General features: G+C 38.8%; 2 protein-coding genes across 2 annotated transcripts in view; one reads left to right on the top strand and one right to left on the bottom strand.

Moving 5' to 3' along the window:
* Nucleotides 1–251: 251 nt before the first annotated feature.
* LOC134490179 (proto-oncogene Mas-like) lies at nt 252–6843 on the bottom strand. The gene is made up of 2 exons (XM_063293102.1): nt 6679–6843; nt 252–1224 (listed from the first exon to the last, which is right to left on the bottom strand). The coding sequence occupies exons 1-2, from the start codon at nt 6708–6710 to the stop codon at nt 252–254; spliced, it is 1005 nt and encodes a 334-aa protein (XP_063149172.1). The 5' UTR covers nt 6711–6843.
* A 9371-nt stretch (nt 6844–16214) lies between these two features.
* The window catches only part of IGF2R (insulin like growth factor 2 receptor), a 97524-nt gene continuing 92657 nt past the window's right edge, over nt 16215–21081 (top strand). Inside the window, exon 1 of the mRNA XM_063307857.1 lies at nt 16215–16449. Within this exon, the coding sequence (XP_063163927.1) occupies nt 16295–16449 (155 nt within the window). The 5' untranslated portion in view covers nt 16215–16294. The remainder of the gene's footprint in view (nt 16450–21081) is intronic.

Raw genomic sequence — 21081 nt, 5'->3', positions numbered from 1 at the left:
GTAAACAATAATTGCTTGATTGCCTAAAAAGCCAACCAAAGTAAAATTATATATCCTGGTAAAGGTGAGAAAATTAAAAAATCAGGCCTCAGGTAGAGAGGTGGCATGGCTACAGATAAGGAAGTCTGCTCAGGCAAATCATCTTCCTGGAACATGTTGGAGAACTGACTTTGAAAGCAGCCATTTGAACGAAATCAATCACTTCCCACCAAATGGATCTGTAGAAAGCTTCTTTTAGTGAGAATGAGTGTTCATGCCACTTGTTCACTGCTCAAATGATCCAGGATTTCATCATTGCAGGATCTATAGATCACTGCATGCAAGGAGTCCTTAGATTGCTGCTTTTTCTGTCTTCCAACGAAAAAGTAAACAAAAGGATTGAAGCTGCTGTTGATTAGATTAAGCAAGAAAAAACTATGAATGATGGTCCAGTTTATTTCCATTGCTGGCTGCATGTATTCCATCAGACATATGATCCTGTGTGGCACAGCAAAGATGAGGAACAGAATGACTGTGATAACAACAGTACGGTAAAACTGAGTTGGAGACTTTGACTGGGAGTGTCTTGATAATTTGATAAACAGGCTGAAGCTACAAAAGACCATAGTTGGCAAAAATAGCATGAAAATGATTATAATGAATATATTTGCAGGGTGTGTAGTTCTGGAAGAGGTAAATTCCCTCCAACAAATATAGTCTATTCCCACCATGATACAGGAGAGGACCCACAGGACAGTGCACAGTATGGTGGAAAGATGCTTTGGCCGATTAGAACGATAGCAGAATGGGAAAAAAGTGCCCACATACCTCTCCACACTAATTGCTGTCAAAAGGAAAAAACTGGTGTTGAATCCAAAAAAAGTCAAGCTATCAAATACCCCAAAGAAATATGGGTCCAGAAGAGGGTTTTCCCAGATAACTAGATTGATGAGAAAGTATGTGATGAAACAGAAGATGACAGTGAAATCAGCAATGGCTAAATTCAGCACGTATACAGTGTATTTAGTCTTTTTGATTCTACAGCAGAGAAACCAGAAAATAGCTCCGTTGCTGAAAAGTCCCAAAGCAAGGACAGGGAGGGCAATAGCTGACAAAATTTTCAGAGTCCCATCTTCTCTGGATGAATTGTGAAGCATTTGGGTCTGATTTTGCTTTGCTACATGAGCAATATGAGTGGTCTCTGTGATCAGGGCACGTACGGAGTGACCAGTATTCTTCTCTTCCCTGTAAAAATAGCAAGAGTCCCACAGTTATTAGGATTGTTGAACTTTGTGTTGCAAATACAAGGATTTGGAAAGATTCATTTGACAAGAAAGACTTCTGAGACTTTTCTCTCCTTGTATTATAGCATTCATGTCAAGACTTCACATGAGCAGATGTAGTGAAATATTTACATGCTTTACCAAATAAATTATGAAGTTTTTATTCAAGCAGCCCTTTTTCTAATATTTGCAGCATATGAGTTCAATGTACCTGCTATTTTCTTTTTTGCTTTCCAATGTTAACAAGTTCTGAGAAATGTAAAAGTCTGATCCTGAGCCAACTTAAAGCTCTGCAGTAAGAGAAAACACACTGCCTTATTTGTATCTCCACTGTAGTCACTGCCTCCCTGCCCCCTCCTCTGTCTCTGAAGGCAACCGTTCCAGCAGGCTGCTGAATAAAGAGAAGAAAAGTGGGGTCACTCAGGCAGAATCAGCTACAGTACAATACTTTTGGCTGTCAGATCCCCCGATCAAAGGTTTCACAGAAACCCTTATCAGAGCATCTCCCATCATGTCATTCTCTCATGTTGCCAGATGGGAGGGGTGTGTGAAGTTGGAGTGTAAGGGGGTTATGGAGCATATCAAAGATTTTGGTTATGGAGCACATCAACAGGAATACCATCTGGATGGGAGGGGGAGTGACACGCTTTGTGGGAAAGGGGACTAGCTAAGGGAATGTAGTTTTGAATTAGGTTTTGGAGGGAAATCTTTATTCGCAGCTTGCCTTCTGTACCGTTCATTATGCTTCATTAAAACAGTTCAAAGAAATCCAGTTTCTTGACTGTGTATGTGTGAATGCTCGAATGAGCAGGTGCTGACATTGGCTCTTCCTGGCCCCTAAATGTGCACATTTCTCTTTTCTCCCCATCCAGTTTTCCTTTTCTTTCTTAAGCTGTAAGCCTGAGCAAACGGAGTATCTTGTTCTTTGTTTTCTTAACAGCTCTCAGTTGCACTGAATGCATTTTTTTCTGCTATTCACATGGGACAGAGAAATTCCCATGCATTTTCTTCTCAGTTTTCATTCTGTTTTATGGAACAGCTATTCCTTCAAGAGAGAAGAGTTTCAAACAATTCTCATGAGCAGAGTGAGGTGTTCTTAAACTGATTTCCTGTGTTTGCAAGATACAACTGCTCCAGCTTGTTCTAAGCTGGAGTAAATAGTCACCCTCTCATGATCAGGAAGCAGATGGCCTTGGTTGTGCCACTCAAGCGAAGAGTTCTTTGCAGGAATCCCAGCCAAAAGTGGCTGAGAGACTGGGACTTCCTGCTTTTTCTTAACTCCTTGAAACAAAAATCCAGTAGCCCAGTTGGGTCAGAGCCACCTTGACATTGTTGAGAGTGAACCTTCAGTAAACCCATTCTGTAATGTTTGCAGGACCTGCCTGATCATTGGAGGTTATTTTAGCCTAAGACAAATCCAATGTTGTTTGGCGGTAAAGCTAACCCTCACACTAATCCAACACCTGGTTGGGTTTAGGTGACTGCACTAGACACTTTCCCCACCCGACTGTTATGAAATGCAAATATGGTCACTTCATGGTTGGACGTCCTGTTTTGCACTGTACCTCACCTTTCTAGCAATCTGCTGCCTTCCAGGTTTACTACATTTCAGCTAAATCCCAAAGGAAGGCAACATTAAGGAACACCTCCCATTGATTTTTTTCCAGTAATGGTGCCATTAAGGGTAAGCCTGCTCTTGAGAAATTTCTAGAAAATTTCTCCTCCTCTAGAAATTGCCTACCTAGTCATTTGATGCAGGTTGGCAAGGTCATTTCAGTCCAGCTCTTGCTGAAATATTTGCCTGATCTTCAATGCTCAAATAACAACATCTGTCATAAAGATTCATATACTCTAATGAAATGTATATGTTATGCATACTTATGTTTCCCAACAGGGGCTCCTTAGTTCAATGGCAGGCATATGTGTCTTTGCTGTTCAGCCCAAAAAAGGAAAGAATTTCTTTAGCTTCTATTTTTTTCAAAACTTTAGCTGAGAATTGTCACTGTTTTTAAGATGAGAAATTTGTGACCCAAAATGAAGGGCAACATTCAAAGATTCCACAGGGGTTATGACAACCCTCAGTCTGGGATCTACTTATGGCAGAAGACTAATCTCCAAATTTGGAGTGACACTGGGAATTTAACAGAAGCAGCAAACCCATTGCAGGAGGAAAAAAGAATGAAAACCAAGAAAACCTATTTAGGGAACATAGCTAGTAGTTGGAGTACTACCTACATCTGCAGGGAACATATTTCCCTATATTCCTAACAAGCCTTTTTAATTTCCAAACTCAGATCCATATCCATAATGTTAACGCCATTCTGTTGGTAAAGTAGAAAGACTGTAATATTGCATAGAGTCATACAGGCAGGGCAAATTAAGGTCTCCTTCATGCCAATGGTCATCATTTGATTACTTAACACTGAAGGGTATTATTCAGTGACAGAACGGTCTTGTTCAGTGACAGAACATCCCTAGAATCTCCAAACAGAGCTGAGAAAGACCCCCACCTAAATTCCCCAAGAACTGTTGCCAGGACCTCTGGAATATCAGAGGCACTGAAACCTCCCCTTCTCCCAAAAAAGTATGACTGTAGCTTGGAGCTAACTCCAATCTCTTCCCTGGCTGTTTTCACCTGCCAGGCAGGGCAGGGCTCCAATGCAAAAGTGCAGACTAAGATCACAGAGAACTCTGCCCATACTTCCACAGGCTCAACAATCTCCCAGATAACATCAGAAGGCATCATCTCAATAAATCCAGTGGCTCTTTTTACCAGGTTCAGATAAAGCCCAACCACTGCCAATAGGTCAAAACTCACCAGATTTCTAGTGGCGGAATTGAGGCTGAGTTCCATAAAACCCCTTTGCCAGATGATGGGAAAGGGATAGGCACATATGCAGACACACATATATGCAACTACTTCTGCAAACTAAAATTATGTTTAGAGTCACAGTGCTTTTCAAGTAAACAATTTATGCTTACTCCTACTATACAATGGCCTTAGTTTAACAAACCACCAATATCTATAAAGATACTTTATAAATGGAGGGTTTTTTAAAACAGTCTTTAACCATCTTACTTGTTCCCTTTCTTTTTACAGCTGTTACTTATCATTGCTTTGGCATGCCAGCTCTTTATCTAGTAGTATGATTTGGCACTGGCTTTTGGCTAGAGAAGAGGAGGGAGAGAGAGAAAAGTAACTCCTTCCTGAGCCTCTTGAAATTCCAGCTTCTTGGTTCAAGCTTTTTCTGGCTGACACCTAGTTTGGCCTTTCTAAATTACTTCTTGTAGGACCTCTTATCTTGTGGGACTTCTTGAAAGACCACAGAACAAAGAAGTGGTTGAAGGGCTTGGAAGTCTCAGCTTCAAGTTCCCACTCGGTCTTGGGGCTCATTGGGTACCTGGCGGCTAGTCTGTCCCTTTCTCAGCCCCACCTTATCTCACACAGTTTTTGCTGTGGGAATGCAATGTGGGAGGCCCCCATCTAAGTCAGATTTGATGCTCAGAAAAAAAGGCAGGACAGAGATGCAATACATAACTAATAAATTCATTTGGGATGTGAATGCATGCATATCGATTTCTGAAGTGCAGTTTAAAAAAAGTGAAAGAGATGGAATAACAAAAGAGAAAAGGCTCATGGGTTGAGGGTATACATCCACTGTATTTTTTAGGCAATCCTGAAAAGGGAGGTAAAGACAGTTATAGTTGTCTCCAGAGGACAATCTGAAAAAGCTCATCTTGCATGAAGAAGCACATCACCGGGCAAACACAGCTGCTGCCAGTATGTTAATGGGCATTTCTGGCTTTCTCAAAATATATAACTGAAAGTTGGAGGTGCTAAGGTTCACATTTTAAGGCATGTTTTGTTTTTCAGCCATGGTTTGATAAACATGCCACAATCAGCTGGGTTCACATTACATATATTCACTAAGCCACAAACAATGATTAACAAACTGAACAGCTGGATTCACATTACATGCTAAGCTCAAATAAGCTATATTATAGCTTAGCTCAGTGTGTGAACTGAGCTGCTGGATAGATCAGCATCTCTGGGAGACTGATTATCCTAATTTGGCCAGAAGAAGAGCTGCAGAGATTGTTCCTTTTTGTTTCTCTCTTATATTTCCCACTAGGACTCACTCACACTGGATTTTTGAAGTCAGTGATCTGAGAGATGAAGCAATTGTTTTCTCCAAGGATATTCTCAAATGAATTAATTAGCTCTCTTGTGTTTTAAGAGGTGAGAGAAAGAGAGAGAGAGGAAAAGAGATACCAGAAAAATTCAGAGGAGATGGAGAAATGTTTCTAAACCCAGGAAAAAAGAAACTGCCCAGAACAGCAGATCCTTTCTTTCTTTCAAAAACCCAGCAGATGAAGTAAGATCTGCAGGATTCATGTAATTACTAATGTGTGCATTTGAATAGTGATGGAGTGAAGTGGGAGAATGTTATCCACAGTATGCATACAAAAAATGTACACAAACAAGAATGAGAATATCCATAACTCATGAATGAAGAATAGGTATGGACAAGGTCTGCAAAGAAATATATGCACAGCATAGTTCTATGGGCCATGATAAAACAAAAAAAACCAAAATCCATAAAAGTAATGACTTTATTAGGTCAACCGAAGGGTTGCAAAAAAGTAAAGTTTTAGAGTTTCCAAAAACTTCCTTATCAGTCAAGATGGTTAAAAGCCAGAGGGAAAAAAGAAGGGAGAGAACAAATGTTCCTAATCACAGAGCCATGTCTGCACCAATGTACCTTCTTTGTGGGATGAGACACAGATACTGAATCTGTTGCATAAGGGGCTCTCCTAAAGCTTGCAGATAGGAATAAGCCACAATATTTTTAAGTCATCTATTTTTGGAAATAAACAAAGCATACAAAATTGGAGAATTTCCATCAGTCATTATTACCCTCCAATATAGATAGTTCTCAATCACATCTTGGAACCTTCAGCCAATTTTAGATTTTCTCATATCCCCAAAGTAGCAGAGAGGTGGAACAATGAAACACATGAAAAGGAGCTGAAACAATATATTTCTTATTTTGCAGAATCACTTCCATCCTTATATTTTTCTCCTCTTATAACATGCTTCGAAGAACTCACATTGTCTGATGGTGTGTTGTCAGAAAATAGATCTTCATAAATATCAGTTGTTAGAAGTGTCTGAAATTCTGTACTTACAATTTTGTTAATGCATTCCAGTACATTAAGTAAGAAAAAACATTAAGTAAATATCTGCAACAGCAGAAAAAAGGAACACAGGAAAATTGTGCAAAAATAGAAATGTGCAGGTGCTGGTGCAAGAATAGACCAAAGAAAGCTTTTTCTGGGAGGGATAAGTCAGGCTGTGTTTCAGACCTTAAATCACTAAATCACTTAATCATTAAATGAATATAGTATTACTTACAATTTATTATCCAGTGTAAAGTTTCGAAACATTTCTTTCCCAGAGAGTCAAGCGCAGAGTCAAGTGCAAACTTACGATCTTCCCAAATGGTGACAGCAGGAAATTTTAGCTACCAATAGAATGAAGACATTACTTACGCATGTCTATCTGCTCATAATTTGACAACTGGCCAGTGCTGGTCTTCTATTTGTCAGTGCTCAGCAGAGTGAATTTGGCAATGAAGGAAACCCATGAAATTGTACGGAAAGATAAGGAAACAGAACTCTAGGTCATATCCAGCAGATAATTTTTGCATATCTTATGACGCTTATACCCATGATACATTTTCTGTGAACTCTCTGCAGGGACTAGAAATATTATGCACCTATACTCCACAGGTATGTTTTGCATCGAGAATGATGGGTGAAACCCCAGAGAAAGGATTAAATCTGAATAAGATTCATAGGGTTGAACTATTTTTTCACTATAGAGAATCACTTGAAGAAATGGTACAGTCCTCCCCATATCTTTTAATGATCTCTTGAACTTGCAAATTAGCTCATTGCTACCACATGAGGATCAACCATGGGCATCCACAGGGAGGGAGGGGGTCATAAAAAGTCAAGATGGCAACCTTAACCATGCAATTGCAATTTGACACCTTTTTTACATGCATCATGCATACATTGCTTTGTACGTTGCCTTTTGTTCTATAAATTTCTCACATTTTTCTTTTTGAGGATCTCAACTCCACCCAACTGTGACTTTTTCAGTCTCCCCTTCCTCTCAACCTATTCACTTTTCCTTCTTATAATTGTTTTGCAATTTGACCCTCATTCAATTTATGTATATGACCAAATGACAGTGTACTTTTTTCATACAGTATTGGTTCCTCTAGTTTTAAATATGTTTTGTTCCTGGAAAAACAAGGAATCACAAAACACACTAGGTCTCAAGCTGTAGGAACTACTTGCCATCAAGAAAGCTAGATTCTCACTGAGTTTATTAACCAGACGTACTGAAACGATAAAGGGGAACTTAGATTACAGAAAACTTGGCAACTATATATGTTGTAAGCAGGAAAGTATACACAATTTATTTCCCTCCTCTCAGGATGTTGTGCCCCAGTAGATGCAGGCATTACAGAAAGCAACAGCATATAGTACAAGAATTGCATAGGTTTGATTCAGAGCCTCAACACAGATTTATTTATATATATATAAATTTATTCACCGCCCATCTCCCCCTCATGTCTCTTTAATACATTTCTCAGTTCCACAACACAATCAACACAATCTTTCCAGAGTAAGCAGAGAGGTAATTAATTAGTAATTAAATCATTACCAAATAATTATTTATAAATTAGTAATTAAATCATTACCAAAAGTTGTCTGGTAGTTCCTTGATTCCAAAAATACTTCCTAACACGAAAAAGCTAGTGAGAGAAATAAGTAGCAAAAAGTAGCAAAAAAGATAGCAAGGTATAGAATAGAAAAACTCTCACACACTAAGTGCACCCATGCCCGTGCACACGCACACACCATTAACTCCCAGAGCTGCTTTTTTCCTATTTTATGACAACAACAACAAAATGTTGTTCTAGGTTCTTACAATCCGTCTGGAATTGAAGGGGTGTGATGAACCCTCCAAAAGATGTTTGCAGAGTTGGAAAGCAGCCTGTAAGGGCAATATGACCTTATTAAAAACACCGTACTTCCATTCAGCAGGTAAAAGCAGCTGGAATTAAAAGTGCAAGGCAAAAATAGTAAGGAGAACAACACCCAATACAAAGTCCAAACTGCAAAACAACTATAAGAAGGAAAAGTGAACAGGTTGAGAGGAAGGGAAGACTGAGAAAGTCATGGTTGGGTGGAGTTGATGAGATCCTCAGAAAGAAAGATGTGAGAAATTTATAGAACAAAAGGCAACGTACAAAGCAATATATGGTCATAGAGGAAGCAAGACTGGCTTCCAGAGGCAGAAAGCTATGGAGAGATATAGTGAATGGTGTCAGTATGAACAAGATTTTACTGTTTTACTTATTTCACAAGAACGTTGCTGTCTTTCTATTTATTCTTCCTCTGCTGTACTGTAGCTGCCTATCATGGATAATAGAATGAATAAGCTCTCCGAACAGCAGAGTATCAATAATGGAAGGAGCAAGTCTAATAGACTTTACAGGCATCTATAGGACAAAGAAACAAAAGAAGAGAATAATTTGAAAGGACATAAAATAAGACAAAGCCTGATAAAAATCTGGAATCTCTTAAAAGCCAGAATAAGTCCAGCAATTTCACCATTAGCGTCACCATCAAGTGCTTTTTATTTTAAGGACAATTATATTAAAACATATTCAATTACTTATACCAATATGATTTATCTGGATTCAGAAAACAGATTAAAGACATAACAGGAATTATACAATAAAGGAAAGAATTTACCATGGTTAATGTATTTACGAATAACTGGAAAAATAAAAAGTGACCTTAAAAAAGAATGAGGGATTTTGAGAAGGATGACAGAATTTGAAATATTTATACAAAACCAAAATCATTACTAGGACATATTTATAAATTGTTGCTGAAATATAACACAGAATACAGAGACAGAATTGTGTGATAAATTTGGTGCAAAATCTGAGATAAATAATTATGGTGGCCCAGTGGGAACAGCTATGGAAAAAATAAAACAAAACTACTCTAAGCTATAATTTAAGGGAAAACTGGTATAAAGTGTTCTATAGATGGTATATAACTCTGCCTACAATTGCCAAGATAAAACATATAACAACAAATATTGGAAATGCCATAATAAAGAAGGAACATTTTACTACCTGTGGTGGTCATGCAAAAAACCCTCGAAAGTTATTGGAAATAAATACATTTAAAAAATCTAAAAACAGTTAAAAGTAAAACTTGAGCTGAAACCAGAGATGTTTCTGCTAGGCATAATCCTAGAAAAATAAATGAAAAGTATTACATTTACTAAGATACATGTTGACTGCAGCAAGAATAAGCCTAGCACAATATTGGAATACAGGTATCTTGCCTATGATATCAGACTGGGCGACTAAAATTGAAGAAAATGATGATGGTGATGATGATGATGATGATGATGATGATGATGATTTATTAAATTTATATGTCAGCCAACTTCCAGTGACTCTGGATGGTTATATGCTGCAGTAGCAAAAATGACAGTATATAGTATATCCATAATAGAAGTTTAACTAAGTTGAAGCAAGAATGGCTTCCTTACATACAAAGTATCACAGAGCAAGGCAGATTTATATATTTGGAATACTGTACAGTTTTTAGGACTTAAACAGAAACAACCATTACTAATGTCTGATGTAAAGTTCAAATCTCTAAATGATGGTTCACGGTTAGGGATACAACTGGAAGGAAAGGGGAAGATGTAATCTACTTTTTCTTTTTTCACTATTAATTTTTTAAACATTTAAATGTAATCTTTTTCATTTTTTTTCTTACTTCCTTTGCATTCCTATATTTACTTTTTTCATACTTTGAATTTCAACACTTTAACAATAAATACATTAATAAATAATACACACACACACACGCACCAAATAATTCTCTTCATTGGTACATGATTGATGCTCCGCAATAGGTTTTTACGTTCCATTTCCAATTTCTTTCTAATCAAACAGTATATATTATGGTCATTTATGATCAGAGTAGCCACTATTTTCAAATGTTAGCCTCCCTCTAATTTTAGTCCAGTAAAAGGGGGGGGGGAAGCCCTTGGAAACATTTCCTCTAAAAAGTTAAATGATAATCACTTTGAACTTTCTGCAACTATTTTACAAATTTTGTGTTTTCTATAAATAAAATATTTTAAATGCAATTGGTAAGTATTAATGAGAGCTTCATTTTTACTAGTGTAATCTTGTCAGCAGCCATTGTGATTATGGGTATTGTAGTGCAACCTACCTGAAGAGCAAGAGCATGGATTTAGATGGGACCCCTAAGTGGCTGTTGCAATATTGCTATTTGTGAGTGGCAGTCAAATTCAATAAATGGACAAAGCACAAGAGCTGGATTGGAAAATAAATTAATTCAAGGAAGTTTACAGGAAGAAAGTTTCTAGGCTTTTTCTCTCTTCCACAGCAGTCCTTGAAAAGGATCTCAGAAGAATAGAGAGTAACAGGGGATGGGATGCAGCTAAATGTACAGTAATTGAGCTCACACATCACCCCTGAGCTATATCTTGTTTAATCAAAGCTTATAAATAAATCATAATTGGCTGGCTTTGCCCAACTTGCCATGAAGTGTGGCTTGTATATCACAATACAATACAGTGAGCCACAAACAATCATTGGCTTACTAGTGTGATACACAAATTGGTCCAGCAAAATCAAATTAGGTGCCAGAGTATGGTGTTCATATGTAAGATGGGTGGCTATATAAAAATTCAAATAAATAAGCTTATATACATACCAATTAAAGCTGGAGGCCTTGAGTGTAAGTATTAAACTACAAATGAGACTGCCTCATTTGGAGAAACACCCTCTCCATACGCTATTGATGTTTGCTACTAGTATAATATACCTTTTATTTATTTATTTATTTATTTCAAATTTCCTCACCACCCATCTCACTCAAAGAGCAACTGGGCAGTTTAGAATAAAACTATATACATTGGAAAAAACTGGATGTATACATTGGAATATTCTAATATTATTGGAAGAACATACATGATCTATCTTTATTTCTTGACTGAGCTTTCTTATTCATCAATTCTTGCTACATCAATTCTTATATGTGTGTATTGGGAATTTAGGGGAACAAAACAGCCTCCTGAAAGGACTGCAGTTTGTCACCAACTCTACATGGGATTTTTATGGGAAATGTTATACATCCTTTTACTGGTACATATCTTGATTTTCTGATGCTTTTCTTCTGTAAGCCCTTTTACTTTTGAACAAATTCATGATACTTGTCAGAGCTCAGTGAATGCACTCTGTGAGCATACTTTAGTAATTCCTCCTAATCAAATAGAAATTCTCACAAATGTTGTATAGGATACCTAGCTGGGCATCCTGGAATTTGGGGATATCACATCTCTAATATTGGAAAATTCCCAGCTTGGGAACTCGTAAAACCTGCTGCAAGCATTCTTACCTCTGAAATGTGTATTACCCTACAGTAGTTTAAGTTGGGGAATTTGTATACGTGTTTTCAGTTGACAAATTCCAAAATGTGGAAAAATGCAGGCTGCCTAATTTATGTTTGCAGAAACATCTGACTAAAAGGCCATCACTAAAAGGCATTACAGGGCATCCAAACGATTCTAGAAAAAGAAATATCTTGCTCTTAACCATTTGTCCTCCGCCCTGGTATTCCAAAAACAAGAAAAGTACTCAGCCGATCAACACGTTTATGAAGTTTTCTTTTTAAGAACTTCCAGGCAGTTAGATCTGCTGTTTATATTGACTCCACCTTCTTGGAAGCCTCTGTTGTACCGTATAGGCATGAATGTTTTCCACAATATTTGGACAAAAGGCAAGGAAGGGCACAGATTTGTACAAATGTTACTTGTGCAACTGCTTCCAACAAAGCACAGGATGCTGTTGCAAAAACATGATAAGCGAGAAGCAACACCACATTGCTTGCATCATAATCTACTAAATGGGAGCAAAGAAATGCACTGGCAAAGATCCAAAGATGAGAGAGAAGCAAGTAAACAGGTGTTAATTATAGCTGGACAGATTGTGAGGACACATTCTTAGCATAAACTATATACCTTCATCTATACACCTCAAAGGCCACAAAGCAGCAAATCACATTATGGCTTAGCATGTTGTGTGAACCAATAATAGATTTATACATCATTGATTATAGGCTAGTACGTTATGTAAAGGGAACCAAACCACTGTGTTTTATTCAATAAACCACCATGAAACCAAGACCAATGTTGAATAAAGAATCAAGAAATGACTGTGGCTTATTCAACAATTCAAAGTTAAGCAAGCCTTGGCTTAATGTGGTATATGATCAAGATATATCTATTATAAAAGATATTTACATTTTTGACCCATACGATTGAAAGGTATAGTTCAGAGAATTTACTTATATTTGATTTAGAAGATCTTTGATGAAAAAAATACTTTAAATAAATATATGTTGATGTTTTGGAGAACTAATAGAGAATCACTGCTGTTATTCTGAGACATGATTTTTTAAATATTATTTATATCTATGCCTGATATCTTAGACTTTGAAAATTAAAATAATCACATTGGTAGTTTGTACTTTAGGCTCAGCAACTCAAGGCAACACACATAGCACACTCCAATTAATCTGTATAACAACAACTCTGTAAGGTGGGTTAGGGTCACAAAGTAACGAGTGAAGTTCCATGGCTTAATATGGATTTGATTTTGGGTAACCCTTCTTGTAATCCCACACTCTAACCACTTCATCACTAATTGTATGGATTTTTTTAAAAAGTATGAATCAGGAAGAAATTGTTTCCTTTGCATATGCTGCTACACACAATGCAATTACAACTTAGATTACTTAACCAGTTTATTGAATAAATCTTTGTTGGCTGTGTGCAAATAACACAGACATTATAAACCACAATATCTGGCTTCAAACAACAGGTTAAGACAAAACCAAACAAATCACTTGATGGTTTAATGCACTGCAGGATAGAGTAACTGTGAAGCTGATTTAACAATCACACATACATACCAAGTTAAACTGAATAGTTTAGGATTGCAGATTACTGTGTTAAATAGAACTAAAATGGCCTCCAACTAGGTTTGTCATAGGGTACAAATTTCAGTTTTTTGTCATATGAAATGGCTGTTTTCAGTTTGTATAATCCAGAAAGTTAGTATTTTTGGATAAAGAATCACATATGATAGAGTAGTATGGTTTGTGTTTATTAACAGAGCTGTACAGTTAGTATGTTTAACGGTCTGAAGACATGACCTACTATTGTGTTGTGCAAAGCCAAACTATTTCAAGAACTTATAAGGCTGCCCCATTTCACAATTTGTTACTCCAGGCAGCATTCATCAATTAAATAATAATGTAAGAAAGAAACATAAAATAGACCAATACAGTGATAAAAGATTTTACATATATCGAACTTACATACAAATATATTTTATACTTAGTATATTAGAACATTTGCACTTTTATTATGGCTCTGAAACCGTGTTTTATTTCCTTGAAGAGTTTTGTTGGCCTTCTTACTCTTCCTAACAGGCCTTGATAGATAGCTGTGCCCATAGAAACAAGATAAGGTGTACATTCCAAGGATAGCTTCTTCAGAGGAAAAGGTATCATTTTGTACTGGTCAAAGGGCCCAAGGAAGGAAGTTACTTATATGGAGTGACGTTAAGATAGAGTGAACAAAGGAAGTTCCTAATGGAGAATGATGTTAAGGTAGAGTATGGGTAACTGAGTAAGGGGTGGTATTCTAAAGGAGGAGTTGAATGGAATGTATATACAGTAAATGTGCTGAAAGAAGGGAGTCCTGTGCGATCGCCCACCTAACAGCTTGCTTCATTGCTTTTGATCTTGGGTGAAGAATAAAGAACTTAATTTCATGCAACTGTCTGTTTCTTTGGTCCCAGCTCGGAAACGAACCTGGTAAGGAAATAAAAATTCTAACAACAAATCACAATTAACACATAGCGAAGGCTAGCTATAGCAAACACCTGTTCTCATGACAGAATGGGCTCATTTAACATTTTGATCTAATTACAGAAGACTACCTACCTATGTCACTGGAGACCAGACCATTTGCAGCTTCCAGATGCCTTCAAGGACAGCCCCATGTAGAATGCTTTGTAGAAATCCAACTTGGGAGTAAGGTGTGAGTGACTGGGAGTAGGGCCTCCCAATTCAGGAAGAGGTGCAATTGGTATACAAGATGCTTATGTGAAAGCCTTCCTGGCGAGGCCTGCCGTCTGCTCAAGCAGATACTGTGAGTTCAGTATCTCAAACTGCACACCAGTTTTTATCATGGTAGTTCAAATAAATCAACTGATTTCAATTAAAACAGTAGTCTGTTCACAATATTTTTGGAAACTTGAATAAAAAAAGATTATAAAGTACTTTGTAAAGTAAAACTACTTCTATGCAGAGTACATACACATCAGTAAAGGGACAACGAACTCTGGAGCTCACTTTGGCATAAAGTTAGGTAATATTGGGCCAGGGGTTCAACATAAATAGCAATAACAGATAAAATGTATTTGATTTTAAAAACATGCATTTAAAACATACCTAGCAAGCTATTAGCTCAGAAGAGCTGGAACCAAATATCCTGTTTTATAAAGCTGTGTTAGAAGCACAATCAGCCAAGAAAACAAACAAATCATCAAACAAATCAATCCACAGTGCTCACCCAAGGCACAAATGACCAGGCTCAATTTATCTTACTTTGAAGACATTATGTGAAGACCTAGCTCTCCGGAGAAGGCTCTAATGCTGGGAAAGGTGGAAGGAAAGAGAAAAACAGGACAAGCAGCAAGGTGGATGGACTCAGTTACAGTGGCAATGAGTGCACCATTGGAAGATCTGAAGGACCAAGTTACAGACAGATCATAATGGAAAAAATCTATGTGGTCACTAAGAGTCAATGCTGACTTGATAGCACCTATCAATCAACAAACACAATAAGCATGATATCTGAAGGCAAACCAATTGTGTAACTCCTAGATTCAGTGTAGGAAAAGCCCCTAAACGAATGAGTCCTGTAATATACCCTGCATTACAATATCCATTTGTGATCATGCGGACAAGTCACCACAGGAAGGTGGCTGGCAGGACCTCTTCACACAGTACGTAATTCAGCTGTGTAATTCATAACTAGAATGCATGATGATGGCCACTAACTTGGATGGTGTCAGTTTATGAAGGATAGTTCAAGAGGCATCTAGCTGGGGGCAATATGCCTTCAAATACCAACAGCAGAAAGAGGTTGTGTTTCTACCTTCTTCTGGAACATCCCAATGTAAGAAACAAATGCTGGCCTAAGATGGGGCTAGCAATAATACAGCAACGCTCTTTATTTTCACAGCACGCTCAATCTGCACCATCCTTTTAATCACTCAGTGGAAGTGAGATGCGGCTTCAGTAAGAGGCATCGCTCTCTGAAGCCACAGCTTCTCCGCAGAACTAAATCTCGTGCCTCTCTTTAAACTTGTGGCTCGTTTTCTCGCGCCACCTGGCAAGGGACGGCTGTCTCGCAGGCGCCAACGAGCCCTCCCCATCCGAGGCAAACCGGGAGGAAGCCTCCCTCCCGCACGCCCGCCCGCCCGCCCGCCCGAGCAACGCCGGGACGCGCCCACCCGTGCTGGGGCTGCAACGCCGCGTAGGCGTGCATCAATCAAAGCCGCGCCTTGGCGGGCGGACCCACTCAAGAAGCGCTAGAAATCTCCCCTCCCCCGATTGCACCACCTGCCCCCGAGCTCCGTCATCCTCGCGCCCCCTCACATGACTGTCGGCACGTGACCGTCTCGGGCTCGGTCAGGTGAACGGCGCTGGCGCGGTGGGTGGGAGGGAGTCACATGACTCCTCCGCCAGTGGCTGTCTCGGTTTCTGCTCGATCATGTCAGCTGCGTAACCTTCGCGGGGCTCTCCCTCGGCCTGCCATGGGGCGCATCGCGGTCGCCCCAGCGTTCGGGGCTGCTGTGCTCCAGCTCCGCTGGCTGCCTTTCCTCCTCTTGCTTTTTCTCCCGGGCCAGAAGGGAGACCTCCCCACCGCCGTAGCGGCCCAGGACGCCTTCAATTACCAGGATTTGTGCCGGTAAGCGCCAGCCCTCCCGCAGCTCTGCCTTTCGCTTAGGGGAGTTGCAACTCCGTAGGACCCGGCTTAATGAATTCTCCTGGACCGCGGCCGGGTTCTAGCTCTTTTCTCTATGACTTTGGCGGGCAGTAGGACTGCTGAACCTTAAATAAGTATTTGCGTGACTTTCTTCTCAACTGGCCTTGAAATGCTTTCGCATTTAGATTTCCAAGTGCTTTTCTACCCTTTCTCTGAATTACACCACGGTTAAATTAAGAGGCGCCGCGATTGAAAAAACATGTTCGTTGCAGTTATCAGACAAATGCTGGCGTTTATTTTATCAGGTTATCAGCGTCCTCCTATTTAACTTCGTTTCTCAAAAAACTTGCTGCATGTCATTTGCCAAAATATACTGGTTTGGGAGCAGTAACTTTAATTATCTCCACTTGAGGGGTAACAGCTGCTGCTTATTCAGTCATCTGTTTAAATTGTGCTGGTTCCTAGTCTTTTCCTGCACAAAATTCTAGGTTAAAAAAAAAACATACTGGAGCATGTTTGAATAGTATTTCCCTTATAAGAATGCTAATGGCAAAATGCTGTTAATTGCAGACTTGCTCTGTAAGTGTTCTAACAAGCAGTATGTAAGTGCTGTTTTGTGGGCTAGATCCTATGAGATCAAAAGTGTTGAACATTCTTAAAATAGAGGGATTGTTGTGAACCTAAACAGCAAGAAAAACCTGTTCCTTTCCCATGTTATGCAAAAGAAAAGAAAGGTTGAGATGAAAGAAAGTAGCTTTCACATGAAGGGATGAACTGGGTCTAAATAAGACTTTCTGCTGGGACTTTCTGGGTTGCTGATAATTGACCCAAAAGTTCAGTGTGTTTGATTTTGGCTGAGTTTATGCAATATGCTAAGCCACGGTTGGTTTAACCAATTATTTAATAAATGGGTTGGCTGGGTTTTTATAATGTGATGACCATAAAAAGAAACAATATAATTCAACATATTACATGAACCAGGCCTATCTGTAGGTGGAGGGCTCATACCTTTTCACAAACATGACAGATATCTGAAGCTGCTTTGTACTATATCAGTTTTTGGCTATATAACTCAAATAGTCACTTAAAATGACTAGCAACAATTCTACAGGTGATAGAGAGGAAATTTTCTCGTCTCTACCTGCTGAGGCTAAGAACTTTCTACATACACTCTCCAACCACTAGCTTCAGTTGGTTTTTACATACACTCTCCTGCTAAACTACAGCCTTTTCCTGGAAGACAACATTCCAGACTTAGGCTGGTTTAGGCTGTATAGGTGCTTCACATGTTGCATATTAGTACATTCAGCAAAGCCATAATCTTACTGTTTGTTATCACCTTTGTATGCTATTTTATCTGTATTAGTATGCTATACAAGCTTGAAGAATAAGTTAGTAATTTAAAGAAGTCTCTGCTTCCCCAGTGGTACTGTCTAAGGCAATACCAAAGAAATTATACCCCACTGAATGGGAGAACACTGGAAACTTACGTTGTGTTGGCTTTATTTCATAAATGTGCAAGTCAGATATATAAACAAATGTATATGAAGCACTGGATTAGTCATTGTTAAAAACTTACAAAGACTGCACCACCAGTGAATGCAACCTGGAGTTTTGGTTTTCTTCAGTTTCGCTTTCTCTGAATGCGGCCTTCTTTCCATTATTCGTGAATTCATTCTCCTTTCAGAGCATTTTCTCAAAGCACCAACAGCAGCAGGCAAACTGTTCTTTTGTGAGTGATACAAGACTTTGTATGTGATTCCTTTCATGACTAAAATGAAATAATAAAAGATATTTTTAAATTTTTGGCAACATGTAAAAAAAAATTGAGGCTCGATTATAAGAAGCTTGCATGTATCACCTGAAACCTCCAACCCACACTTTGGAGAACATAACTATTGACTTTCCAGTGAAGGTATTTCAGCTAATCAGTTATGAGCACTAGCAACTAATTCGCTCATTGTTTTATTTATTACTAACATATCACTTTATTCCAATTGGTGCTGAATGACATATAACCTAAGCAGAATTAAAAACAGCAAAAACTCAAGCCACAATTCTCTTCAACAGTTAGCCTATCTGCAGTTATAATTCTTCCTGATGAAAGGATATTTTAACATATTAATGCAAATTAAGCTCATGCAAAATGATATCCTGTTAACTGTATTATTGAGGTATTTTGTCATTATGATTCATAAGTCTGTTGTTTCAGTGGGGAAAAAAAGCCCATGTTCTGTTGGTCATTATTGGACATCGGTAATGCTTATACTGTACGCAGCAGGTGTCCAATGGCTTAATTGGTTCATAAAATGGGGTCCTATTTTCTGACTTGCTCTTCAAGTAATAATTAGAATTTCCTGAACACTTTCCTCATTCTACCACTACTTGTAGCACAGTTGTATTTATTATTTATTAATCATATTAAGATCTATGTAACATAGGATTTTATGGGATTTATACCCCAGATAAGTTATAAGTAATTTATTTTTCTATATAGAGAGATGGAAAGAGAAACAGCTATTTCAAGTTGAGCTCAACTCCTAGTGACTTAATGGAAGTATCCATTAATTTTCTTAGCAGCACTACAGAGGTTGTTTGCTTTTGCCTTCTTCTGAGATATTTTTGTAACTTCTCAGGCTGGCCTAAAATGCTGGTATTACTTGGAGGCTTGGTTAGTTTACAAGTCCAGAAAAGGTGTTTCAGATGTGTAGCTGTTGGAGTGTAGGTATGCATGCATATACATATAGTATAGCTTTATCCTGTTTCCTAAAGTATACAAAATTGCATTAAGATGGGGATAGTAAGAGCTTGGTATCATTACCTCATGCCCCTTTCTGCAGCAGATACTTTGAGCATCTTTGTTAATATTTAGTAACCTAATCCATCTAAAATGGGTTTTCCATTTCTTTTTGGACACACTAAAGATTTGCCTGGTATTTCGTTTTTTACACATCCACCAAACATGATAAAATGTCCCTTCTTCTTGTTCACATTTCCAGCATAAATTTGAAGTGACTATACATTTTAGACAATTTCTCTGGTGACATATACCAATGATATGTCATTTTATAAAAATTCTCTTTAAGATTATAACATAGGGTAAATTTTGGATTCAAGTAAACACACTGATTCAGAGGATTTTAAAGATTAATATACAATTGAGACCAGTCATTTTTGTCCTGTTCAGACTATGCAACCAGGCAGAGTAATATCAAAAATACTCTTTATTAAATAACTATTTAGAATAAATAAGTCCTTGATATACAAAGACTTGAGTTCAATGAGCCCAACTGGGCCACAACAAGGCAGCGGAACAGGACTTCTATCTAGAACTGAGATGCTGCTACAGCTGAAAATGCAGGTCTTGAACTGGGGCTGGTAAGTCTCAAAGCAAGGCTATGAACTGGAAACAAGGCTGGACTTGACTGGAAACTCTGGACTAGGTTGGAGGCTAGGAGCAAGACTGGAACTTGGAACAAGGTTAGGCTGGACTGGATACTTTGAACTAGACTGGACTCTCTGGACTGAAGACTTGGAGCAAGGCTGAAAACTTGGAGCAAGGCTAGACTTGGCTGGAAGCCCTGGACTGGGCTGGAACACAGATCCCAAACTAGGTAGGTGTGAAGTACCTGAACATGGCTGAGCACATGAAGCACGGTTGGACGGAACCGAGGACACATGGCGCTGGAGTTTCAAGGAACGAAAAAGCTGCTTGGAAGATTGCAGAGTTTCAAGGCTGGAAGCAAGACTGAGATTGCTGGGCTCGGCGAGCAATGGATCCTCGATGGCAGCAGAAGCAGGATTCAAGTCCTCTTCAGAGCAGAGCTAAGGTGCTGATTCGTCTTTGGCAACAGAAGCTGTCTCTGATGCAGGTAGGGACTCTTCCGTGGAAGCTGGAGGCTTGGAGGATCGGTTGTCTCCGGCAGCTTGCTCTTTGTACGTCTGCCTCTTATCCCTATCCTTGGCATGCTTGGACCTTCCTGCAGCCAATCAGGCTGCCTTCTCTTTCACGTTCTTTTCTGCTTGTCATTGGTGTGCACTGATTGGCAGATTCGAATCCTCCCCCGAATCCTGGCCAATCTGCGCCTTGGACTCTTCCTGTGCTGCTGACTGATCCTGGAGTTTTGTTTTCCCAGTTTCAGCTCGTTAAGTTTCTGTTGCCTCCTCTGACTCAGAAAGGGTTCCTCTTTGTGAGTCAGAAGCAGGCTTGACTCTGACAATTTTTTCTTTTGGGGATTGATGGACAAACAGTTGGAAAAAAGTCATGGAACTTTATTTTTGTATATGATAACTGCAGTGATATTATTTTAGGCATAAAGATGGAAAGATATCAGCCTTCCCAGGTAGACCAGACAGGAAACATGACCAGATGAGCTATTCTACTTTGTAGTAAGGCTATGTTAACAGAATCTTGCGAGTCTGAAAGTACAAATCTCTTGCTGTTTGTTTTATACCCTGATAAGTTGGGGAGGTTTCTTTCTGAGTTTCTTTCTCTGCCTGTTATGCACCTGCAGGCTATGCCCTCTCTTATCTGATCATTCCATAGGCAGTATCTCTTCCCCCCAACCCTGTCTCCCAAGGTCATTCTCACATACCATTACAAAAGATTTGGCA

This window comes from Candoia aspera, chromosome 1, assembly GCF_035149785.1.
Source record: "Candoia aspera isolate rCanAsp1 chromosome 1, rCanAsp1.hap2, whole genome shotgun sequence".
Taxonomy (NCBI): Eukaryota; Metazoa; Chordata; class Lepidosauria; order Squamata; family Boidae; genus Candoia; species Candoia aspera.
This window is presented reverse-complemented; position numbering and strand designations above follow the sequence as displayed.